Here is a 26,733-nt window from a genome sequence, read left to right on the forward strand (position 1 = left end):
GAAGGGAATAAGCCTGCACTACCATGTCAAAAAAACCCAGGCAAGATTGACAAACATTTTTTTCATCTCCCTGTTCGTAGCTTTCCCGCCAAAAATACTTTTTTAAACTACTGTTACTTGCAGAGAGAACTTCTCTACTTCTGTCATAAAAAACATAAATTGAGTAAAGGAATTAAAAAAACAAACTTCAGGAGGTCAAAAGTAAATCTAAAAACAAGTTTGGGATTCGGAGGAAATGAATCCAAGTTATCATATAGGTGCTTGCCAGTCAAAATGTGCATTTGAATTGTCCTGGTACTGAAATTAGAGCTGCAAGCAGAGAGAATTCTGCTGGATGCAATGTATTTAATGAATTAATATTACTTTTAAAAGCATTTTAGAATCATATTACTAAACTGAATAAGGCAATACTGCATTGAAAACTGTAAAAAATACATTTAAATAACATTTAAAATTACATTTTATTAACATAAAAATATTAATGTAGGATAAATACAAAAGCAGAGCAACCATGATGGGAGAATGTTTTCCGTATCATAGTTCTTCCTATGTAGTGGCAATACCATGTATAGAGCCACACGTAGTGCTTCTCTTGACTTTGCAGTCCAAGCAGAGCTGACCTGGTAATGGAGAATCCTTCAGATTCTCCTTTATGCAAACCAGAAATAAAAGTTGCAGACAGACATGCATATGTCCAAATTTTCTCTGTGCAACTTCATGTCTGTAAGACTCACTGTCAGTCTACCTTCTGTCATTTGTGACTGGTTGAGAACCACAAACCAACAAAGAATAAATTACAAGCAGAGTCAAACAAGGGCTTTATCTATGTTAACTGGGTCTGTGAATTCTAGGAAGATGCATGTGAAGAGGATTAGCTTGTCACTGTATGGAATTTGCTCACTGCACATTGTCAGTACTATTATCCAGCTAAAAACTTCACTTTGTAAATAAAATATAAAGAGTATATGAGAAAATGGGATTTCCCATCCAAACAAAGAAGAAAAAAACCCTAGCTCCACAGCTGCAGAGCTCAATTCAAAACCCAAATGCATAGTTTAAGCCATGCTTGATGTCTAGATGTAAATTCGAAAGGATATTAATACCAGGAAAAAAAAATTCCATCAAACCTTTCAAAAATCACTCTTTTTCTATCAACATTACTGATCTGTTGATGAACTGTAAGAGTTCCTGTGAACAGCAGGCAAGCATGGCTTTGTCTTGTGCAGTGCCACTTGCATGGTCTTTAGGAATGCCAGTTTTAAAAGACCCTGTCAGACAGCTGAGGACAGAAAAAAAATGTTTTCCCCTCTAAGTGGAAACTTGGTGACCATACTCATTCAAGTCAGACAAAAGAGGTTTGGCACACTTAATCAAATTACAGGATTAGCACCAAGTCTGGGAACCATGGTTTCAACATGACTTTCTGCCTTACCAAGGGCAAAATGTGATGACAGAGGAGTCTATATAAATCATTCAAAAGCAGAGAATATTTTTTGCACCACTACGAGCAATTTCTTCTGGTAAAATATCTTGTATGTTAAATGGTGTAAGGAAGCCACTCTGCATTTTCACTCTCTTTTCATCTTGAAGAACAAACCTTTAAGAAAAAGGGAGACCTAGGGCTGCAAGATGTGCTAGGATAGTGAAACGCCCCTCAGGTGTGCCTGCAGGCTCACTCTGTGTGGGAGCTGGTCAGGGCAATGGGTGCTTGAGTGCTGCAGGCATTGTCAGTAACTGGCTGTCCTTCAATGGAAACTAAAGCTGACTTAGATTCTCTCCTGTTTCTTTTCTCTTTCAGATACGTTCAGAGGGTAGCCTTGTGGATGGCCCCGGAGCAGGCCAGATGGAACAGGACAGAACCAACCATGTTGACGGCAATAGATTGAGTCCATTTCTAATACCACAGTCTTCTCACGTTTGCCAGGCAGAGCCTTCTGCAGTGAAGCTACAGAATGGGAGTCCAGCAACAGAGAGGCCTGACGTGGAAGTAAATGGAGACCGCAAGCCGCTATTCAATAAAAGCAACTTTGGAGTGCCCCACCCGAAGGGAAGTCCAAACAATTGCGTTAGCCCCGACCTTTTACAAGAAAAGAAAGTCTATTCGAAATATATGCAAAATGGTGGGATCAAGCGCACTTATAGCGAGCCCACTCTGTATGGACTTCATGACAGCAAGAAAGTGAAACAAGACAAAGAGGTAAATGGAGAAAAAGCTGAGCCAGAGGACAACAGTGAAAAACCAAGTGTCTCCAATTGTTATAGTGAGAAGAAACCTGAGAATTTTACAAGACAAGAAAAGGATGCTTCAGATTTGATTCCATCTACAAGATACAACAGTGTTGGTTCAGAAAACCCTCATGACCTTCTGATTCAGGATGAGCAGGAGCGGGAAAATATTCATTGCCATAACAGGGACATTGTCTTACTACTTAAGAACAAGGCAGTGCCAATGCCTAATGGTGCTACAGTTTCTGCCTCTTCCATGGAAAGCATGCATGGTGAACTCCTGGAGAAAACACTGTCTCAATATTATCCAGAACATGTTTCCATAGCAATGCAGAAGAACACATCTCATATCAATGCCATTACCAGTCAGGCTACTAATGAGTTGTCCTATGAGACAACACATTCATCCCATACCTCAGGGCAGATCACTTCCTCACAGACCTCAAACTCTGAGCTGCCTCAAGTGCCAGCTGTAGTGGTTACTGAGGTCTACAACACAGAAGACTCCAGTAAACCACCTGTATTGCCAGGTAGCTGTTCACTTCAGAAACCAGAACTACAGCTACAGCAACAGATTGCAGGCTATGATCCTCACCGGTTACCTGTAGGAAACAGTAAAATTCATGGAAGCATAGGGCAGGTTCCCAACCAAGACCTCTCTCTAAGTTCCAGCAGTAACCTGCAAGCTCAGAGCACTGCTCTGGAAAGGTACTCTGAGCAAGCAGAAAATAATGGTGCTTTCTTTACACAGAACTCAACGTTTCACAAAGATTCCTCCACCCCTCCTGCTCCGGAAATGAACAGTGCACTGTCTGCCGTGGTGCAAGAAGGACACCATTCCTATGACAACAGATGTGATGAAACTCTTCCTGGGGAGATAAAAAATGAAGGGCAACAGGAGGGACCAATGTCAGAAAGTCCCAGCCTCAGCCAACAACAACTTCACCCTCAGCAGAGCCTTCTGCGACAGGCACAAACATCACAACAAGATGTCAGTGAAAGCAACCCGCAAGCTGCTGTGGCCGCCTCAATTCTGCAGCGCCCCGAAGAAGTGACACTGGCATCAGAACCTCCCCTCCAAAACCTACACGCACACAGAAGCGAGGGTGAGTTGCAACAACACTATCAGCATTTCCCAGGACAGAGAGAACCTGAGACTCCTCCTGACAAAGAAAAGGACCAAGTGAAAGAGCCTGTACAACAGGCTCAACAATATTCAAAACCAGCCTGGATAGAACTGGTTTCCACCCACTTCCGCCAGGGAGAGCCTCCCCAAAAGCCCAGTGAAGCATTATTGCGGTCAATTCTTCAGTACCAGGCAAGCACAGCCCAAACAGTCTATACAAAACAGTATGCTGGAAGTCCTGATTCATTAAAGGGGCCTTCAGGACAGGCCCAGAGCCAGAAGATAATGCAAAAGGAACAACTTCCTCCACTGTACAAAAGTGAGAGCTCCCAGCTGCAGCCGCATCCCCCAGCTGACCAGCAGCTGCCATTCCACAAACACTCACCGCAGCCACAGCTCACAAAGGTGGATTCCCTTCTCAAGTCGCAAGTGCAGCAACAGCCACCACAGCAGCTCCATTTCCAGCCAAGATCAGAACAACAAGCTGAACAGCATTTAGGGGCCCCCTTGAAACAGCAGCACTTGAATCCCCAGCCAGGGGAAAAGGGGCAATTCTTGCATTCACATATTTTGCAACAGATGCTGCAAAAACAGGCACATCCAGTGCAACTGCCACGCAGTCCACAGCTAACCCCAAACCAGCAGCAGGCTCCACAAATGAGAACTAAAGACCTGCCCCAAGCCATATCCCACCCCCAAAGCAATGCTGAGCAGTCTCTAGACAGGAAGTCCTTCAATCAACTTAAAGCAGATGAATGTTTCCAGACTGGGAATAAGTATGGTAAATCAGCTGCATTCCCACTGCCTAACCATCAGCTAGGCCTAGAGCAGGTACAGACCGTGAACAACAAAGCTCCCCTTTACACTCAGCAGGCAAACGTCAGTGTCCAGCACCCTTGCCCAAACAACAGGCACATGATTTCCGAGAAGAAAGGGAACGCTGCAAATATGGAATGCTTTGGAGCCAACAAAATGCAGGACTTGCAGCACATGCAGTATTTTTCAAATAACTTGACCGCAAAGCAAGATGTGAATCATTGTTTTCAAGAACGAGAGCAACAGACGCAACAAGCCTCAGTTCTGCAGCTGCCACCCCTCCAGCCCTCACAGGGCTATGGTGCTAGTCTGAACCAAGACCTCCCGAGCAAACAAGCTCCCCAGATCCCTCAGCAGTACTTACCACACAGCCAAACTGCCCCCCACGCCCAAGACCAGAGAGGCTGTCATTTGCAGTCCCAGACCTCTAAGGATTTTCAAAAGCACGCTGCTCTGCGGTGGCATCTCTTGCAAAAACAGGAGCAGCAAGCATACCAGCAACCCAAAACTGAGACTGGTCCCAGTGCAGCACGCAAGCCTATAAAAATTGAGGCTGGCACAAAGTCTAATGTCTGCATGCGCCCATCAGCTGGACAGCTGGAAAACAAAATGTGGAAAAAAACAATTAAACAAGAGAATCAGCACTTTGGCTGCGAGAACACACAACAAAAGAGCATCATTGAGACAATGGAGCAGCAGCTAAAACAGATACAGGTCAAATCACTGTTTGATCATAAGACTTTTACTCTCAAATCACCCAAACATGTGAAGGTTGAAACAGCAGGCCCTATTACCATCCTATCACGAAATACCAGTGCTGCAGATTTTGACACTCAAACCCCAATCTTAGATCAGCAAGCAAACTTGTCTGCTGAGAAAACCCCGACCAAAAGAACAGCTGGAACTGTTCTCAATAATTTTTTAGACTCACCTTCCAAGTTATTGGATACTCCTGTAAAAAATTTATTGGACACACCTGCCAAAACCCAGTATGATTTCCCATCTTGCAGCTGTGTTGGTAAGTGCTGAGATGTACTAAAAACGTAATAGTTCACAGGAGGGAAATGAGCCTTCAAGTTGGGATCACAGGGTTAGTTGGATGTTTTTGCTGGAAGATCTTTTGGGGTTTTCTAAGAAACACAATTAGTGAAGACTGATAAAACTGGAATTTTAAACACTTATGCCTACTCCACTTACCAATCCTGCACATGGGCCCTTCCTCAATAGTTCATAAAGCAATTACCTATTTGATTTTTCAGTCAGAATGCTTATGGCCTCACATCCATTCTCCTTGAGCAGCAGACGTAACAACATCATCCTGATAAAAAGTAGGTCATAACTTTATGACTTAATTTACTTGTCAAGGTCAGATACAGCTTTTAAAAAGCCAGTCCTAGTCCAAAACTTATGGCCATTTTTTGCTCTAAGAGTGAAATTGCTGAAGTTGCCCCTAGTCAAGCCAAAGCAAAAACAGATGTCAGATTATTCCTCACTTGTTGCAAGAGTTTATCCTCCCTTTCAGGCATTTGTCTCCTGTAAGGGTAAAGAGATCCACAGTTTCATAGAGTAGCTACACAAGCAGCACCAAAAAAAGCAGTGGGGGGGACCCTTGTTGTTGCTTGATGGCATACCCTGTCTCCAAAAGCTGGAAAAATAGAGCAGAGGGAAGTAGGATTACAGGCATGGCCCCCTAGCCCAAGCTTCCACACAGTACTGACACTGCACATAGCCAAGTATAACAGGCACTTTCAGACTCTGCTGATAAACTATTCAGGCTGAGACAAAAGGTTCAGCACCAAAAATGGGGGGACGAAAATAAAAATCCTTGTTACAGTTTCAGTTACTAGGATTTTGTATCAACTATAAAAGAGGAAAGTTGAATCACTGCTCCTCCAAAATGCAAAATGGACCTTTTTGCCTTTTTGAATGTTGGGGCTATGCTTCAGAGATGATCTATGGGAACAAAACCAGGAAGTAGTGTATTTCTGGAGCTCCCAGGAAAAACACTGGAAGTCAATTCCTTGGTTTATAAGAAACAACCTTCAAAATGTAGGTTTTTTTGAAAACACAGTTGTTATTTGTTGGGGGTTTTTTATATCGTTTCTTCCATATAGTTAGCACAAGTTTTTCTAGCAGTCATTTCCTTACCTTCTTTTTTTTTTTTTTGTACTGAAACCACTAAGCAAAGTTAAGAACTTATCCTCCATTTACATTTTAATTCTTCAGTCCTGGCAGACACTAGGAAATACAGGAGTATGAAACTTTCTCTGAAGAACCCAGTGCCACAGCATAATCTACAGGTTTATTGCTTTTTCTTATCAATATTGTCCTTAAGAAGATTAAATTAAGCCATTCCCCACTGACACGTTCAGATTTATGCCATGCCTTCATCATGCTTCCAGAGGCTGTCTGTCAAGGGCAGCACCACCTCATCCAGCCCTTGGAGTTAGCATGGCAGAAAGCATCCAGCACAGCTCCACCATCTCCTGAACCCAAGCAGGGCCTGGCCATTTCTTTCACACCGCTGGAGCCTGCCTCCTGGAACCAAAGCAAACACACAGCATGTATTGTGACTGCTGATATGGTCCTACCTACACACAGAAAACCGAGGCCACATTCTTGGCATACAAGCATTTTGACCAGGCCTTGTGCACGATTTCTTTCAGCAAACTTGGGTTTTTGTTTTTCATTTCACAGTCTTTCTGTGGGTTGCAGGAATTCTCTGTGTAACCTCACTGGCCAGTTTTTCAAGCTGTAAGTTCCTGCACTGTAACATGTCTGCTGAAAAACAAGTACAGTACAGCTCCCTAACATCAATATTTACCACTGTTATCCCATTTATCCTCCTTTCTATATACTGGGAGAGGAGGAAGTGGAAGAAGGAGAAACAATTGTTTGCTGATAACAGGAAAACACCAATTTGAATGTCAGTGTAGAGCCTGCGATGTGGAACAAGTGTTTGCGTTAGGGAAAGGCACACAGTCCCTATCATGGCTGTTTGCAGGATTAGCCATTGCTTTGCATGTTTCGTACAAACTGTGTGGGCAAATACCTTAGACATAAGTGTTTGAAAACTGACCCCAGGCCCATACAGCAGTCTTCCAACAAGCTAGATGTAAGCTTTGCAATGTGACATTTTACATGAAAGAATTAAGCTTCAAAGTAATAACCTTTATTTTGTTTTAAACAGAGCAAATTATTGAAAAAGATGAAGGTCCTTTCTATACCCACCTAGGAGCCGGTCCTAATGTGGCAGCTATTAGAGAAATCATGGAAGAAAGGTAATTAGTCCAAAGGCACAGAGCAGATTAACGTTTATCCTTTTGTGGATGTCAGAATTTTTCCAGCTTTTGCACATAAAGAAATAAACAACTGCAAATCAAGTAATTACTTGTAGGCTTAGCTACTCCAGTGTTGCCAACATTACGCACCCTGCTATTCACCAGAGAGTCACAATATTTGACAGGGCTAATAGTCTGCTGGCTGGCACGGGCTGTGCCCTTGGAGACAGATGCCAGCAAACCCAAGCCGGAACAAGTTCTCACCAGCCTGCCAAGCAAGGCGTCTGGCAGTGGCTGCAAAGGCAGGCATGGGGCTGGTGTTCCCTCTGGCTAGGAGAATGCCAGTGGAGAAGGAGGATGAAGAGCAGAATACTGAATTTCAACATTAGTTTCCTCTTGCCAAATTACCAACTATCTAAATCTAATTAATTCATGTCCAGAGGAATGCCACAAAATTGTTGGATGGGATTTCAGCCCAAGAATCAATAAGTAGTGTTGTGAGAAAACATTCCCCTGCCTTGGAGTACTGCACAAGCCCAGTCTTATCTTGATTGTGGACAATCCCTGTTATCATGTTGCATCCTGTGGTGTATTTATTACATCAACACCAACCAAAGCAGGAATTTTTAAAGGAACAGAACACATATATGATATGTGCTGTTTAAAAATATGTGTTAGCACAAACCCCACCAGCCTAAGACACATAAATTAAAAGCTGTCACAAAAGTGACTTCTGCACTGTGAATTCTGCATTACTTGTAGCCAATAACGACCAGATTTTTAGAGGTATCTGGGAATTCAGTTCCCCTCTGAACAAAGAAGCAAACAAAAAACTCTTCGGTTAAGTCAGAGACAGATGGGAATTTGATTTGTTAGTACCTTAAAAATCTCGACTCCAGAACAACACTGAAGCTCCAGCTAGTTGCAGGAGCAAAAGCAAGTGGGCATTGTTGCAGTGCTGAGTCTGAGCTAAGGAACACCATTTCTTAGCACTGTTAGCTTGTGCTCATCACTGCACAGCCATGGGGCACTTAGAGCCTATTAAACCCTTCAGATTACCTCTAAGTCCTGAGGTCCTTTCTCTTTCTTAGTACCTCCTTCCCTGTGACTCTTGCCCCAATAATTTTCAGCTTTGAGAGCAGCTTGAGTGCATGTAAACTACATAAATCAGCTTCGTTCTGGGAAGGGAAAGTGAATGCTGACTCTCTGAAGAAATTCTTTACAATCTGTTATCTCCAGAGCTCTCATCAACTGGTTAATTGTTGAGTATTTACAAATAATAAATAAAAGAGGACAGTCATTCATGTTGTAATGTCAGTTATAGAGATGACTTTTTTTTTTTTACTTTGGAATGTAATTTTTCATTCTTAATATTGACCTTACCTTTTCTTTTTCTTTAATTTAATTTCATTTCATGTTGGCAGAAGGAAATAATGAGAGATCATAGGTAACATGCAAGGGCAGCTACTTGAACAATACCTAGTGTTAAACTGTATGGTATGAACTGTGAAATTCTCTGACCGAAGAACTCCAGAACTCATTAGCTAATTTTGTATCCCTAAGTAAAAGAAACCCAAACCCTTCACTATAAAGATACTCTCAAGCATACATATGCAGCTGGTGACATTAATCACAACTGAAGTGCTTTTAACCTGGCTTTCCATGAATATGGATTGACTTTTAAGGTATCAGCACTTCAGCACTGCTAAAGAAGCCAGGATTTGGATTTAGACTTACAATTAATATTTTAGCTATACCAGAACTAATTTCTTGCAGAATCCACACCAGATACAGACATTTTCCCTCTTCCTTCTCCCAATTTCTACTTCATGTTCAGTGAGTTTTGCTCCAGTTTTAAAGCCAATCAGCTTTGGCTTGAAAACAAGCATGACAAACATCAGGCACAAATTCCTTTCTGACAGTTGAAAAAATTTGAGACAAAGTCCATTTCATTTCCAGTGTGTAATGTACAACATATTTCTATAGAGGCGTCCGCACAGTTGTCCTGCAATCCAGATTAGAAAACTGATAGAAAATGTTAAGATTTAAAAATGGGGTTTTTTAATGTGGTTAATTAAGGAAACAAATAAATACTAACATCTAAGCCTAAGCAGGAAAAAGTGACCTAACAGTTGCCTGCAGAATATGTGTAGTACAACTTGATTTTGTTTGTATAATTTCTTGTGACAATGAAACTTCACAATGAGATCACATCTAAAAATAAGCATTTTTCACTTCCTTTACAGGACAAAAGTTTAAACACAGATACCAGCCCTAAAATATGTCACCAAAATTTTAGTGCAAAAACAAGAGGGAAAAAGGTCAAAAGTTCTTAAGGCATCACTAAATGGCTGCATAAAAGGAACATACCTTGACTGCTCTGTAGGTAAAGGCAAAGAACAAGGAGAATGATTTAGTCAGTCCCCACACTTGGCTATTAAAAGTTAACACCAATGAGAGTGGCAGAATTCCAGAAATGGTGATGGAAGTGCAGTTTGCCCAGTGCCCAAGGAGCAGGCGAGCGGCCAGGGCAGCTCAGTCTGTAACACTGCAGCCACTGTCGCTTCTGCCCCTGTCCTCCCCTGAGCCCTGGTGTGCTCCCAGGCTCAGCAGGTGGGCAATCCCAGAGAAATGCCTGGAAATGGCTCAACAGATCCAGCACTTTCTACTGATTCAAGATTTGCTTCATATGGCATTTGCCACATATTTCCACCTGGAAAGTGGATCCTCTTTGCTCTGGCAACAGCACTGCTTGCACATGGGCTAGAGTCTGCCTTGAGAGTGTAATCCCCTTGATTAAATGCTTCAGCACGAGCTGAGCTTGCCCACCTTGGCTGCAAAAAGCCACACAAATGGCATTATTTGAGGGCACCTTGTGATCCTAACTGGAGTATTGAAGTCGAAGTAAATAAGTAACAATTTATGAGTGGATGATAAAGGAAAAAAAAAAAGATAAGATGCAAATTAATCCTGACTTAACTGATTCACACTGCCTAAGCCAGAAACAAGCACAGAAAATTAATAGAGTGACTGTTACATGCCAGTTGTTCCATGACAACTTAATTATGTACATTTCAGAGAAACAATTTCAACCCAGAAATTAAAAAAAAAAAAAAATTCTTCAACAAAATAAAGAGACTTCTTTTTGTTTGAAAAGTCCGCTTTTCAAAATGTCATCTTTAACAAATGCTCTAAAGACATGGTTAAAATGTTTGGTAATATTAATGTGGTATTGATAATTTTTACCCATCTGGGATGTATTAAAGACATTTGCCTCTCTTAATATATCATTCCACCACTGTAATAAAATCATCAAGATAAACCACATTGCACATCTTTCCCTGTAATTCATAGTGTTTATTTTTCTAAGATAAGACTGGCAAATGTGCTCCATCTTTTCAGTGTTCACAAAGAACCAAATGAATCTGCTATTTGTTTATTTTTGTTTTGTTTAAGATTTGGACAGAAGGGTAAAGCTATAAGGATTGAGAGGGTTGTCTACACTGGGAAAGAAGGCAAAAGTTCTCAAGGATGTCCAATTGCTAAATGGGTAAGTGATGTAAACAAATTAATCTAGTTCAGTATGATGGTTCATGTAGCTGAGAGCAGTGACATGTCCTGTTAGCTGACACTAGGAAACTTAAAACAGCTCAACAGCAGCAGTAATATGGGGTGCCTGTAGCCTGCTTCCACCCATCTCTCACTCCATTTACTTGTTGCACAGAGAATAGCAAGAATAAAATTTGATTTAAAGGTACAAAAACCTAAGAAGAAAGGCATGTTTGCTTAGATTTAAGTTTCACACCACCTGACATTTTCGTTGCTGTTTAATTTCAGCCTACAAATAAGTCCAGTGCACCACTGGGATATCTTTAAAATACCCTCCCAGTTTGAGAGAAGTGTTAGGACACCCTCTTAGCAAACACTGTCGCACTTTGGAACAAATTGCTGAGTGGTTTGGATTGCTGGGGGAAGACAGGATGAGGAAAAACTAATACATTATTACAGTGTTTATGCATGCCAGACTGCACCCTTTCAAAGAAATGCTTGGCAGAGCTTATGCTACTGGAAGGACACTTTTATTTGAAAAACATCTACTGCTTTCCTCTCAACACTGTAATGTTTGTATGTAATAACAGCAGGTCACAAAACTGTGAAGCTGGTTATGAGTATAGCTGCTTAAGTTTGGAAGGAAAGGGGAAAAAGCTCCCAATGTCCAGTTATTTAGTCCCTTCCTTACTACCTGCCTTTCCCTGCATGCTTCCTGCTCTAAGACAGGCGTCCACTACCCAACTCTGTGCAGGGAGACACCTCATTGCTCACTTCCTCTTGCTCACCAATCAATCTGGACCACAACCGTAACACAGATTCAGGAGAGGATCCCTGCTGAATCTGAGCATGGAGGATACTTTTACAAAGCTGGTTTCCACCACCATGGCTGTCCATGCCATCAGTCAACCTCTTAGAGTCAGCTTCATTAAACACAAAGGGTAGCCCTGCCGTATCACAGTGAGAAAAACAGACTGAATTGCCAGAAACAAAGAGGAGGATACAAGTAGAAGTAACCTCCCCACACGCACAGTAATGCTGAGGTTTCCTATTCTCTTGCTCTTCACATTAAGAAATGCATTGTTTGTGTTGGGGCTCTGGGGTGTGTGTTGCTGTACATGCAGGTAGTCCGCAGAAGCAGTCAGGAGGAGAAGCTGCTCTGCTTGGTGCGCGAACGAGCGGGACACACGTGTGAGACGGCCGTCATCGTGATTCTCATCCTGGTCTGGGAGGGAATCCCAACCAGCCTGGCTGATAAGCTCTACTCTGAACTCACCGACACCCTGAGGAAGTATGGCACGCTCACGAACCGGCGCTGTGCCCTGAACGAAGAGTAAGTGGAGCAAAGGCTGTGCTCACCAAACCTGCAGCCCTGTCTTCAGCCTTAGACCCAGCACCTCTGCTCATGCTGTTATCCTGAAACATCTACAACCTTCCCAGCTATTTCAGGTGGTTTGAAAACCCACAAACCTTGTAGGAAACCCAACGTAAACCCTCTTACAAATAAGGAAAAACACTTTCTCAGAGTTGTGAAGCATCTCAATGTATTTAAAAGAAGAGATCTCAGCAGGCGCCAGGATAGCTGATACCTCAACCTTGAAATAAAAGCTGGGTGCACTAAATCATACTTGTGTAAGCTGACACTGACTAGCCTCAATCTAAAGAAATTGCACTATATCTTTTTCCCATGCCTTTCTGAGAGAAAAGAACATTTAGACCAAAATTACCACAGCTATCACTGTATGTTACTTGGCTTCATGGGTAGAGTCATATTTCAGGAATTATTGCTTAGTCCCTGTCAGAGGGCTCCCACATTCTTGCAGTACTGTCAGCACAAGCCTCTGAGGCACCATGAATATCAGTACCTAACAAGGCACCACGCAATGTGCTCTGAGCTGAGCAAAGCCGGGTTTCTCACAGAAGTGTAGAACCCCCAAAGACCCTACTTTGTAACCATGAAATTATTCACTCTGATAAATTCTTCTGTTACGATGTGTATGTCTCCCTCTAGCATTTCTTCATTCTTTACTGATGGAAGATGATCCACACCGCTGATTCTCTGGAGCACTGGCAGAACACCGACGCCTACTGCCAGAGCACCACCACAGGGGGACCTGCCTGCTGCTAACAGCTGTGTTCTCTTATCTTTTAGACGGACTTGTGCATGCCAAGGGCTGGACCCTGAAACTTGTGGTGCTTCATTTTCCTTTGGCTGCTCCTGGAGCATGTACTACAATGGTTGTAAGTTTGCCAGAAGCAAGATTCCAAGAAAGTTTAAGCTGATGGGAGATGACCCAAAAGAGGTTGGTGTCCATTTCCAAAATGAGCTTCATTTGCAAAGAAGTGTTTTCTGTCACTCTGTAAATAGAGATACAGTACAAAAGAGCAGGGCCTGAGGCCTCCCTGAGTGCTGTACATGTAGGGTAATTAAATAACTGCCAGTCAAAACCGATTGATTCCAGTCACTGAGCCAGCTGAATCGACTGTCCAAATTCTGACAGCTGGTAAAAGTCCTGAGACTTGAAACCATGTTTGCAGGCTTTCACAATTAGAGGAGAGGGCACGGCCTGAATAATTCTGGCTGTTATTAGGCCTGCAATTGAGCATTCCCCAGTGGCACAATGGAAGGTTTACCAGCTAATGGCACCTAACACTGCAACTGAGTACCAGAGCAGACTGGTTCAATGGAGATAAACATGATGAAACTCTGGGATGACAATAGGAAGAAGAGGTTAGGAAGACTCATTCTACATACCGTCCTACCCCACTGAATGTTTCCAGACTGGGCTCTGTGTTACAGCAAACTGGCAAATGTTTAAAATAAGCCAGAGTAATAAACATTGACCTTAGCCTGGACACAAGATAGCCTGAAGTTATGACTGCAATGATTCCTGGACACCTCCAGCAAGTCATGTGAAGCTCCAGTGGCCCAGTCTGCTTTCTGGCACGGACACGCAAATTTAGTCCCTTGCTTGTGTACTGGCACGTAAGACCACAGTTTCACTGTCTTCTGGTGTCTTACTCAAATCCAAGCATTCCTCTCACATGATCAGAGAGACAAGTACTTCTCCATCCTGCAGTCTGTGCTGAAAAGAGTGCATCATCACTAACATACAGATTTTCCTGCCCACTGCTCTTCTACAGCACCAAGAACTGCAGAATAGCTCTCCTCCAAACATGCTGTGGCACAATGCCTTCTTTATCACAGCCTGCAATCCTAAACTACCTACATTTCTAAGATGGATACCTGGCCAGAGCACACCAGGGCACTCTTCTAACTTGCATTCTTGCATTTACTTCCTATGGAGGCCAGACTTGGGCAGGAAAGAGGGTTTTACCCTCCAGTCTTGGTCCCAAAGTTGGGGTGAGCCAAAGCATGCATCCAGACCAGGGGCTGGGTTCCATAGCATAGATACAGTTTATAGACTGCACAAACAGAATTCTCACCGAAAGAACCAGAAGTTGCACTAACAAATGCTAACCTACTGGCCATACCAAAGCTCCACATTCTGGCAGCAGCCACAAGGTCACAGCAAGATATTTTTGACAATTTCATGTCAAACCAAACTAGGATATTGCCCTGTAGTATGGGATACAAACTTTAAACACACCAAATACATACCTCTCTGAAACCTGTTTTTTCACAGCTCTTCACATCTTCCTAAAATACAAAAACTCCTAAAAATGAGTACACCACTCCAGTATGCCACTGTCCTTTATGCACTTAAAATTAAAGATAAGGGCCTTATATAAGCGAGGTTTTGAATTTAGGATTCTCATCCTTAGAGGATGGGGAACAACTCTGGAGTATGTTATTGCATTATTTTTAAAGAGTGCTTTATTTTGAGAGCATACAATTCAAAGAAAAAAGGAGCTATGGTAATTCCCACCTCCATATCTCCAGTTACTAGACACATCCATGATTATTCTGCATTGCTTAAGGATTGGGAACTTTTTGAAGGCTGCAATATTTAAATATTTTTAAATTGCTGCATGTAAAAATGTCTCAGTATGTCAAAGTGTTGTCATTGCAATGTGCAAAACCCTTAAAATTAGTCAGATTTACTTGATGGACCATTCTGATGTTATTTCTCTCAAGCTATCTGAAGATAATTATTTTCCCAAAACTCCAAAAAGGAAAATAATGAGGATTATCACACTTAGATCTAAAACATATCCATGTTGAAGAATGTGATTTATCTTAATATAAAACAAATTACAAGAATAATACATGACATCCTATTGAAGGTATCCCACTACACTGCTGTAACTGCTCCATTCCTTTAAAGGCCTTGGAACAATAAAATTAAAAGGAGATTCACAACAGTTACTGTCTAAACACCAATGATACTGGTTTATGCCTTTCCACAACTATCAGTGTAAACATAATTGTGTAAAGACCCTAACTTGTTGGATCCCAGATGTACAGTATGGAAATATCATTGAACCCTGTTTCATCTTCTAACAGGAAGAAAAACTAGAATCCAATCTGCAGAATCTGTCAACCCTGATGGCACCTACCTACAAGAAGCTTGCACCTGATGCATATAACAACCAGGTATGATGGGGGAAAAAAAGGAACATGAGCAGTCATGGAAATAACCTGATTTTTAACACACTTCCCAATGCTTCAGCCTTGCACCAAACCATTATATACATTTTGTGCCAACATTTCTTGGACATCAGCATGAAGATAAATAGAAATGAATGATTACACTTAAAATTCTCTCACAAGTAAAACTAGCAGGATTTGGTCCACTAAATAGAACTAATCTTTTCACCTACATCAACACAATGAAATTATTTCACTCTTCAGCTCTAAAATACAAATTTCTTGATTTAGCCTGACTTACCAGCCAAACCAGCAAAGCTACCATGAATCTGGTGTGAGATTGGCAACAGTTTGCACTCAAGCCCTGAAGCCACAGTTTCAGTTCTGCTCTCTCAAGCAGCAGATGAATTTAGTTTTCACCAAAATAGCCTTTATAAACATGCTTTCAAAGTGAAGTTTTATATTTGAACACACTCATCCCTGCATAGGCACACAAGTGCCTGCATCAGCCTTCTTGCATGAGGGGACCGTGTGCACCTGTTTTCCGTGGATCTGGATTGGTGTTCTCAGACACCAGCACGTTCAGAGCTCTGATGAGGCTCCCAGTGTGACTGCACCTCATCGACATTTCATTACAAAATGTCTTTCAGACAGTTACACCAAAATTTAACACCACACCACCTGCAAACATGTAACTGTTAGCCTTCATTCTCATTGCTCAGGTTTACTACTGTTAGGAACGTTCACAGAATTTACAGGCCCCAAACTTTGAGCATCTACTGCAAACTGGGACAGCATCCTGCTTTCCTGTTGACAGCCTTGTACAACCAGCACAAGACAGATTTTCAGCTTTAGCAGAAACAGTAAACAAACACAAAACTGTCCATTATTATCTGCTGTAAAATTTACTCCTTTACTGCATTTTTAGTAGCAGCTAGACAGGGTAAGCAGACTCAGTGCAGACTTACCCAGTTTCACTTACCTGATCAGATAATGTCTGGAGATTCATTATGGAGAAAACTGTGGCTGTGTGCCCACTAGCTGTGGTTATCTGTCCAAATATCTGAGAGACATTCTGCAAGAGAAAAAAGGAAGAGGAAGAAAAAAAAATAAGGTGGGGAACAATAAAATGTTTCTTTGCTTGGGCTTCTTTTCTTTTCCCACAAAAATTCACTAAAGAACTTTTCTCCAAGTAAGGTGTGGTTCTTCTACCCAACGTTTGTTGAAAATACATGCTTTTACAAGCTTCAATTTTTACCTTATGGAATAAGGCATGTGTACAGCTTGGCCTATTTCAGGAGGTTCATGTAGACCTTGTATTTGTGGGGAAACTGTACTCGAGCTACTGTCAGTGGCTTTAAAGAGAGATGATTGAGTCCTAATTTGTATGATATTATAAAAGGTTCTAAAACCAAAAAAGCCCTAAAACCAAATTTCAAATTCCCAGATTTATTCTAATCCAAATCTGGACCACTTCTGGATTACAATCAAGAATTGGAAAGGATCTGTTTTCCCAGCTGGACCAAACGGAACATCTTAGAGAGCAGCTGCACCAGTATAGTTTGATCAGATAATTATAGTCTGGCTAACATTTCAGACCACTCACATTTAATTCCAATTAAGTTTAGACAGTTTTCAAGTTCTGTTCTGCTTTTATTTTCAGATTCCAGGGAAATAAATAGTCCAGATTTGAAAAATAAATATCTGTGAGCAAACTAGACATATTTTTAGTGGTTTTGAATGAAGACTTGGCAAAGCTTCTAATTTGACCTTAACTTAAAAAGGGATCCATTAAGTTCCATTAAGTGTAGATGGTCTGTGCATTCATTTGAAAGGTTCAGGAATTTCAGCAAAGCATTTTATAAATGTGGTTTCATTTTAAATTTTCTAAATATAACATGAAACCATCGTTTTTCTAAGGATTTATCTTCCATTACAAAATCCTTACTTTTTGTGTAAGGTCTATTGTTGCATTATGAATTCTTTGTAAAGCTCCTTAATAATGACTGCATGGGTACAAAGCACTGTCTTGACTGAATTCTCTCTCTTTTCAGTCAGGGGTAAGATTTGACTTAAACTAATGAAATACATGTTTAAGATGCCAAAATATTACAAATCTAAAAGCAAATTATTGTTTTTCATTAAGTCATTCTGAAGTCAGTTTTCTAAAGCCATTTTCCCTTAATAGCTTGGTACACTTCCAGTCTACACAAACATATCACTCTCACAGTGCCAGTCACGGAAACCATGCACCGCATTTGTCATGTAAAAACACAAACCCCCGGCAGAAAATCAGGAGTAATACACAAGGAAAAGTATTATTGGCTAATTTCACAATCACACCAGAGAAAGAAGGTACCAGGGAACAAAGAAGCGAGGAATGAAGCATGGATACAAAATGGCCATTGAACTGCTGTAGTTTTATTTGCCTTCAAGATGTGTTTGTTGTCACCTCCAAGATGTGAGGGAGACCTGCCCGTTGTCACAGCAGAGCATTCCTTGTGCACTCGGTGTCCTGGAGCACCCAGTGAAACCTGTCCTGTCTCTCCAGATCGAGTACGAACACAGAGCCCCCGAGTGTCGCCTGGGGTTGAAGGAAGGTCGCCCATTCTCAGGGGTCACTGCCTGCCTTGACTTCTGTGCTCATGCTCACAGAGACTTGCACAATATGCAGAACGGGAGTACTCTGGTAAGTCTGGGATGTGTAACAGCCTCCTCACTCCAGCACTCAGCTCGTGGCTTTGATTCATTATCTCCTCTCTGTTTAAAGTTATACTGCATAATGCAGATTAGTAAAAAAAAAAATTAGGCAGTAACTGAGCTAACTTATTACCCCCTACACATTTTTCTTTCAAATGAATGAGCTTACAGTGTATTAAAGAACATTTTAATGCAGAACTGGTAAAAGAAGGAGTGTGGAGACAAAGGAAAGAAGGTCCCAGCAGAGCTGAAATGCCTATTTCAGTGTTCCTGGCACAAACCAGTTTATATTTATCCTCTTGAAACACTTTTTATTTTTTCCTAACAACTTTGGAGACTATCTTCTAATAAAATAACTTCTTTCTGAGAGAGTTTTGGAAATTTTGGATTTTGTTCCTGCTTGGGATGAGCAGAAAGTCTGCAAGTACATGCACCCTTTACTCTCCTCAGTTCTGATTTCTGGCATGTACTGCAGAAGCTTGGTAGAAGATACTAGAAAAGGAAGCTGGTTTTCAATGTGTATTGGATTATTTCCGTGACAAAACAGTTGGGGCAAACATGAGAAAGAATACTCTCCAGTTATGAAAAATCATCATGGCTGTAGTTTGAAGTAGCTCCCTAGATTCACAGCTCTTATTACAACCAAAGAGAGTATCTGCCCTTTTAATTCCAACTAAATGTTTCCAGGGTCTGACTTAATTCACAAGTTAATCACCACCAGTACAACGTATATTTCCAGCTGAGGTTTTTTCCCCAAAGTTGGGACAACAATATATCTCTATCGGCATCTTTTTCCACAAAGATCCTCCTAATACCTATTCTAGCTGGAACTAACACAAGCCTGCTGCGTAACAACAGTAACTTCTCTAAATCTTGGTATTAACATTACTGTGACACTGTAATGTTATTACACTGTAAGGGAGTGTGAAATACAACACCAGTGTGTTGTATTGCACACTGTCTCTAATAGGTAGCTACCTCATGTATTGTAGTGAAAGACTTTTCAGGTGAGTACAAAGCCCCAGATTTTACTGCTTTATCTCTCTGGCCACTATACAGTGGATTGGAGTTTATTTCACATGAGGGTAATCCCTAACTATACTGTTCATTTCAGCACAGGTAAAAGAAATAGGTATCTATACACCTTCTGTTTCTTTTAACAAAGTAATGGAAGAAATTACATTTGCAGGCTTGTTGTGGTACGCAAAAATTGCACAGAAACTCACCACTTACAAAGAGCTTGCCAGATGCCAGTGCTGACAGTGGCAGGACAAGGCACAATGCAGAGGTAGAGTTTCACATCTCTAATACACCTTTCTGACAGGTTTGCACACTGACTAGAGAAGACAATCGTGAAATTGGCCAAACACCAGAAGATGAGCAGCTCCATGTGCTCCCGTTATACAAAGTCTCTGATGTGGATGAGTTCGGAAGCACTGAGGGCCAGGAGGAGAAGAAGAGGAATGGCAGCATCCAGGTCCTTACCTCCTTTCGACGAAAAGTAAGGATGTTAGCAGAGCCTGTTAAGACCTGTCGGCAAAGGAAGCTAGAAGCAAAGAAAGCAGCTGCAGAAAAGCTTGCCTCCTTGGAGAATGGGTCTAGCAAAGAGAGAGAGAAGTCTGCTGCAGCACGCAACAAGCAAGGCACCTCTGAAGCAGCAGGTCATGCAAAGCAGCTGGCAGGTAAACACAGGAATCTGAGCAGGGTCAGCAGTGGTAAGCATCCTACAAATCAGGGCCAGTTATAAACAGCCTCAAGAAAACAATTTTTTTCAGCCCAAGAATGTATTGAAGTAAAAAGGCAAGAGAATTCTTGAAAGTGAATATCAATATTATATAAATACTAGAGTGCCAAATTTGGTACAACTCCTGAGAAGAAAAAAAAAGCTGCACTGAGAAATCCTTTACTGTTGGATAGTTAACACTTGTAGAAATCTAGAAGCAAACTCTGCTTGCCATTCAGTGTATTGTAAAGTATCTTTAAAAGACTAGTAATGCTAGAAGCCATGAAGAGAAGTGTGTGGTGCTGCTGCCAAAGAAAGAATGACTTACACATCACTCAATCTGTTAAAGAGAACCTCCTAATTTGAGGAGATACAAGTGTAACCTCTTTACCACTATTTATACTCTCTGCCTCAAGACCAAAAGCAAAGCAGGTTTTCCATAGTGGAGTAAGAGTTTATGGCAGTTCTCAGCAGCAGATTTGAGAGTCCTGAGCAAAGGAGTAATCACAACTATTTTATTATTACAGCAGTTTTCAGAGAGGAAAAAAGGGATACCTCCAGGGCCACCCAGAAGGTCACTGAAATACCTATGAATAGAAGTCAGCTGTCCCATAACCCAGGCAAGGGTTGTGACCATTAAATGATGCCATTGCACTTTAATGAATGGTATTTTTGCTCTTATGTCGTCAGTTGATCTCACTTATTACTGCGCTGTTCTGTCTATCAGTGAATGTTGGTTTTAACATACATTTCTTGGAGACAGTTCTGTTCATGTAGATGAAAAGAATTATTTATCCTTGGGGAAAAGAAAGTCACTTTGTGCACGGCTATTTGGGAGCACTTTGATGCTCCAGTTCATGGGCTACTTAAAAGATGATTCAACTCTTTGGATTTTGTGCATGTGACTCTGAACAGACTACACTGTCCTCTTTTCCTCACTGCCACTAGCATCTGATCTCGTTGGATACATGCCAAAAAGGAAGAGTAGCCTTAGTATTTATTCAGCTTCTTAAAGGATGGTGTTTGAGATATGAGAAAGGGAGTGTCTGCTAATGAATCTACTTTTCTTATAAATTTCATATAAAGTATGTAATTTCTTGGGTGGTTGTTTGGTTTGGGGCCTTTTTTTTAAAGCCTGTTTGTTGTGTGGTTGTTTGTTTTTTTCCTTTTTACATCTACAGATCTTTTACGTCTTTCAGGACCAGCCACACAACAACAGCAGCAGCAGCAACATCCACAGCGCACTCTCCCTAACAACCCTCAGTCAAATCCCATTAACTCTTACTCGGGTTCAGGTTCTGCAAATCTCTATGGAAGGTTGCCTAATCCAGCCAATGCTTATCCAAACTCTTCGTACACTTCAGATCCATATGGAGGGTCCAATCCCATGAACCTCTATACAACCTCATCACAGTCTGTGGGGTCTTATTTGAATTCTTCCAGTCCCATGAACCCTTATTCAGGGTCTTTAAGTCAAAATAACCAATATCCCCCCTACCAATGCAATGGAAACATAGCTATGGACAACTGCCCCTCTTACTTGGGCTCCTACCCTTCCCAGCATCAGCACATGGACTTGTACAGTTGCCAGAGCCAAGACCATATGTCTAAACTCAGTCTACCACCCATTCAAACATTATACCAGCATAGGTTTGGGAATAATCAGAGTTTTGGTCCCAAGTACTTGAATTATGGAAACCAAAATATGCCAGTAGACTCCTTCAGTAACTGCACCATTAGACCAAATTTACACCACCTAGGGCCATTTTCCTCTTACTCCACCCATGATGCCAATGGCCATTTTATGGAGGTTGCCTCAAGGTTAAAATCTAATCTGAGTAATCCAAGCATGGATTATGCCTCCATGAGTAAAACAAGTGAACATCATCACATGCAACCCCCTCCACATTTACCACATGACTACCATTCTGCTCCAAATATGTTTAGTGGTCTTCCTAATTCACTGCATCTCCAGAATAAGGATAACGAAATGATTTCACATGCAGTTAATGGTTTGTCTAACATGCTTCCAGGTCAAAACCATGACAGGACTACTCCCCAGGGTGGTTTAGATAAAACTGATGTGCTGAATCCAGAAAAAGCAGAGGATCCCGATGAAGTCTGGTCAGATAGTGAGCAGAACTTTCTGGATCCAGAAATTGGAGGAGTGGCAGTTGCTCCATCTCATGGGTCAATTCTCATAGAGTGTGCAAAACGTGAGCTCCATGCAACGACTCCCTTAAAAAATCCCAACAGGAACCATCCCACCAGAATATCCCTTGTATTTTACCAGCACAAGAGCATGAATGAGCCAAAACATGGTCTGGCTCTGTGGGAGGCAAAGATGGCTGAGAAGGCAAGAGAGAAAGAAGAGGAATGCGAGAAGTACGGCCCAGACTATGTGCCTCAGAAATCCTACGGCAAAAAAGCCAAGCGGGAGCCTGCGGAGCCCCACGAGCCCTCTGAGCCAACGTACGTGCGCTTCATCAAGTCCCTGGCACAAAGGACACTGTCGGTCACCACGGACTCCACAGTAACCACATCTCCATATGCCTTTACACGGGTTACAGGGCCTTACAACCGATATATCTGACTTCACACCTTGGTTGTTTACCTCATTTGAAACAACACCTTGTCACTAGGGTAGTAGTGCTTTAGATTTCGGGGAAGGCAAGGGTGGAGAAGGAAACAGAACTCATCAGTGGAAAAAGCCTCGACACACCAGCAAAAAGAGGTAAATCTCACTAGAGCACTTGTTTTCCATGGATTTTGAAGTGGTCACAGATAGCATGTAGGAAACAAGACCAAAGCATCCTATGCAAAAAAACAAAAAAAAAAAAAAAGAAGAAAAGGAAAGGGAAAAAAAAAAGAGAGAACACAACAAAAAAGTGTTTCACAATTTACATTGGAAAACACTGGCTCTATTACTGAAAGAGATAATCTGCAAACAGATTTTTTTTTCTTACAGTTTTGCACATCTGTGGCCACTTTTAACGTCATCAAGTTTGCATAGTCATGGAACAGGAGCAAAAGAAAACCCTAAAAAATAATACTGTAGTATTACAACTGCAGGAATCTTAAAATAACATCTGGTGCTGAATCTATGATGTACTGAAATACTGGAATTATGGCTTTTTAACATGCAGTTTTTACTGTAATCTTAATAGTCTTTTGATTTTATTTAACGAAGTAGATAAGTATAAAACAAATAGACAGCAAAACACTGAATTTGTTTGAATATCCTAAAACCATGGTGCTATCTAAGAGAATGGTGTCTTTATTTTATCAGTTAAACAGTTAATGCCTTTATAACAAAATGTCAATGATGTAGTCAAATGTTCTTCGGCAACGGGGAGGACGTTTTCATTCATGTATGTATTGAAGTTACCTGGTGTTAAAATAAGCTTACTTTTTAACATATGGGAAGTACAAAGACCTCTGGATTTTGCTCATCCAGTCAAGTCCTAGAAAAGGACAATAAAATAGAGAGAAAGATATTTTTTTTTAAATAGTGTTTCAAAAGCACTTTGTCTACCTAAGCTTGGCAACTTGAACAATGCTAAGGTACTAAGACATTAAAAAAAAAAAAAAAAAAAAAAAAAAAAAAAGAAGAGTTTACTTTGATTTTAAAATGCAAAGATAATTTTTTTAAACTAAAAAAGCTTTTAAATACTTTTGGTTTAGCCATGCATTAGCTAGTGGGCTACATATCCATTTTTAATACAGTCAGTTATGGTAAAAATGGGGCTTACTGGATATAAGGGAATACTTTAGTACACAAAACACATTTTTTCTGGTGCTCATCTCACACAGCTATACTGAAAACTGTTTTCTACAATTATTATGACAAGTTCATTGCTCAAATATGTACAGTTTTAAGGAGAGAATTTTATATTAACCACAGGTAATAATTAGCAGCATGCAGCAAACTACACCTAGTTAGCTTGGGCTTCTGCTGTTTCTTGAGATCTGTGCGCTCCCACTGGAATGGCAGAACTGCTTTAGTGTTGATAATTATGTACATTGTGGTGCAAGTCCTTTCTCGGTGCAAGTGGCCTCTTTTCCAGGAAGACTGAGCAGACCGATGCCTACACAAGGTGAATGAAACAGGGTTAGTTCTGTGCGATTCCGTTGATTAAATAGAAAAAAAAAAATAGGCAGCTGGCTTGCTGTGGTGGTTTTAAATCATTAATTTCTATTAAAAAAAAAAAAAAGCAGGAGAGTTGTATAGTAAATTAAATTGTAAACAAAACTTTTTTTAACGCAATGCTTTAGTATTTTAGTACTGTAAAAATATTAAATCTATATATATTTGGGTTTTGAGCTGAATTCACATCATGGTGCTACTCAGCCTGCTACAAATATATCATAATGTGAGCTAAAATACATTAAAAGGTTTGAGTGATGTTCCTACTTGTCATATACCTCAACACTAGTTTGGCAATAGGATATTGAACTGAGTGTGAAAGTTTATATATTGTATACCATCTTTTTCCCCCAATAGCCTTTGAAAAAAAAACAAACAAAAAAAAACCTAAACAAAAAAACTCTCAATACTTGACATTTTAGCAAGTATAACTTGAACTTCAACTTGTTTTTTTTCTTCTTTTTTTTTTGGTTCTAAAAATTCAGGGATATTTCAGCTCATGTTCTCCTATGCCAACGTGTCACCTGTGTGTATGTAAAGCTGTTGTAGGTTAAATATATTATTCTTGGGGTTTTTTTGTTTTGTTTTGTTTTTTTCAGGGATTTAATGTTTTTCTTTTGAATCCCTTCTCTTACTTTTCTTGTACATGTATTGTGTAACTAAAACTAATTTTGTAAATTCGTTAGCTCTTTTTATTGTAACAGAAGTGTTTAAGAGATTTAGAATGTTTTGACTGTTTCAAATGAATAAACAAAAAGAAAGTAGAATGCACTGAGCTGATTAAAGGGAAAAATGTAAGGCAGGGGTTTGGCAAGTGACTGTTTGCTAGAGTTGTTCAAGTCACTCTCTAAATAAGGCTTCTTAGATACTGTAATGAATAAAATAAAATATAAAAAGGTACAGTCTGTACAAGGGCTTCCCTAAACATGCAAACCTCATGTCCCAGCTATATTTTGTGCAATATACTGTAAGATTAAGTTTGGTCGAAAAAAATTCTATCCAACAGAATCACAACCTAACTCAAATCAAAGGAGGCCTTTGGGTTTAATGGTCAAATATTTATTATGGCAATTATGTTTTTTCTCAGTCTGTGACTTTACCCACTCATTGAAACAAAAGTTTCATCTTTAAAAAAAAAAAAAAAAAGATGGTTATATGTCAGATTAAGTAAATCATTATATATCTTCATATTTTGGTGATTTTTTTTTTTAATCCTATATAATTCATGTAATCCATAGTAGATTTTTGGTTACTATGCCGTGCACCATCATTTGCCAAACTGCTGGCAGCAGGAGCAGGAAGCTTAGTTGGTGAATCAGTTTTGTATTGTAAATACCTGAGCTGTAATTTTTGGTGTACAGAACCCTGCCTCAGTTGGAACGAATGACAAAGCAGACAGAGTTGCTTGTATAGGATTATCAGGTTGACTATAGCCATACTTGAAGATGCTTCTGAGAGTTGTCAACTTTACTTGAATGAATTTTTCATCTTGATTGACGCACAGCAGTATAAAGTTCACTTCTAAAGCTAGTGGTTAACTTGTGTAGGAAACTTTAGCAGTTTGACACTAAGGTAATGAACTTCTGTGTGCATTTTCTATGCTTATGTTCTACTTTTTTTTTACTTTAGTTTCATTCATTTTCATGAGATGTTTGGTATGTCTATAAAAAGAATCTGAGGATGGTTATAAATACTGTAAGTATTGTAATGTAATGCAGGTTATTTGAAAGCTGTTTATTATTATATCATTCCTGATAACGCTGAGATGTGGGTGTTTTTAATAAAATTTATATTTATTTAATGCACTCTAAGTCTGTCTTGCAGAAACGTGTCTTTCCTTGTCATTTTTGTCAGCTGACAACAAAGCAGGCATCATGCTCAAACAAAGTGCATCACTGGGGACTTCAAAACAGGATGCCTAAGCATCACATTTACTCCTAGCTCTGCTTTGACTCTTACCTCTAACAGGCTGGGACACAGGCTGCTGAGCCCAGGCTACTGCTCCATAAAATCTGTGTTTACAGGGAAGGAGGGAGGCATTTCTATCGGGAGGAAGAGACAGTAGAGCTTCACTGCTGGTTTTCCACTGGTACATTGTGTACACAAATGAATCTGGCATATTCACTGTTGCAGTGGCCTCACTGCTCAAGTAGCAGCCACAAATGCACACCTGGCAGAGGCAGAACAAGGGGGAGACTCTAAGCATTCATTGGTTTGTTTAGGGTATTTACCTGTACCTGGTTAAGCATTTTTCTACCTGATTTCAAATCACTCCCAAATGGTGGAATGCTGCAACAAATAGTATTGTGCCACAGGAGGGTTAGACTGGATGTCAGGAAAAATTTCATCACCAAGAGGGTTGTAAGCACTGGAAAAGGCTGTCCAGGGAAGTGGTTGAGCCACCATCCCCAGAGGTACTCAAAAGACCTGCACATGGGGCACCTGGGGACATGGTTTAGTGGTGGACTTGGCAGTGTAGGTTTACAGTTGGACTTAATAACCTTAAGTGTCTTTTCCAACCTAAACTATTCTGTGACCAAGAAAAAATCCAAAATTATAAAAGCTTAAAACCTCAGGTATAATCTAAATCACAAGCTCACAAGCTAGAGAAAA

At 40.6% G+C, this 26,733-nt stretch overlaps 1 protein-coding gene across 2 annotated transcripts; it reads left to right on the top strand.

The window, feature by feature from the left end:
- Positions 1-1,769: 1,769 nt before the first annotated feature.
- Positions 1,770-25,931, top strand: TET2 (tet methylcytosine dioxygenase 2). 2 transcript variants are annotated; one of them, XM_008635601.2, is made up of 9 exons: positions 1,770-5,186; positions 7,359-7,449; positions 10,906-10,999; positions 12,123-12,331; positions 13,151-13,301; positions 15,467-15,556; positions 18,102-18,239; positions 19,575-19,932; positions 21,155-25,931. In XM_008635601.2, exons 1-9 carry the CDS (start codon positions 1,844-1,846, stop codon positions 22,564-22,566), a joined length of 5,886 nt encoding a protein of 1,961 aa, XP_008633823.1. In that variant the 5' UTR covers positions 1,770-1,843; the 3' UTR covers positions 22,567-25,931. The 2 variants fall into 2 exon arrangements, with proteins under 2 accessions (XP_008633823.1, XP_017592286.1); XM_017736797.1 differs by having other exon boundaries at positions 21,173-25,931.
- Positions 25,932-26,733: the final 802 nt, after the last annotated feature.

This window comes from Corvus brachyrhynchos, unplaced genomic scaffold (assembly GCF_000691975.1).
Source record: "Corvus brachyrhynchos isolate BGI_N302 unplaced genomic scaffold, ASM69197v1 scaffold175, whole genome shotgun sequence".
NCBI lineage: Eukaryota > Metazoa > Chordata > Aves > Passeriformes > Corvidae > Corvus > Corvus brachyrhynchos.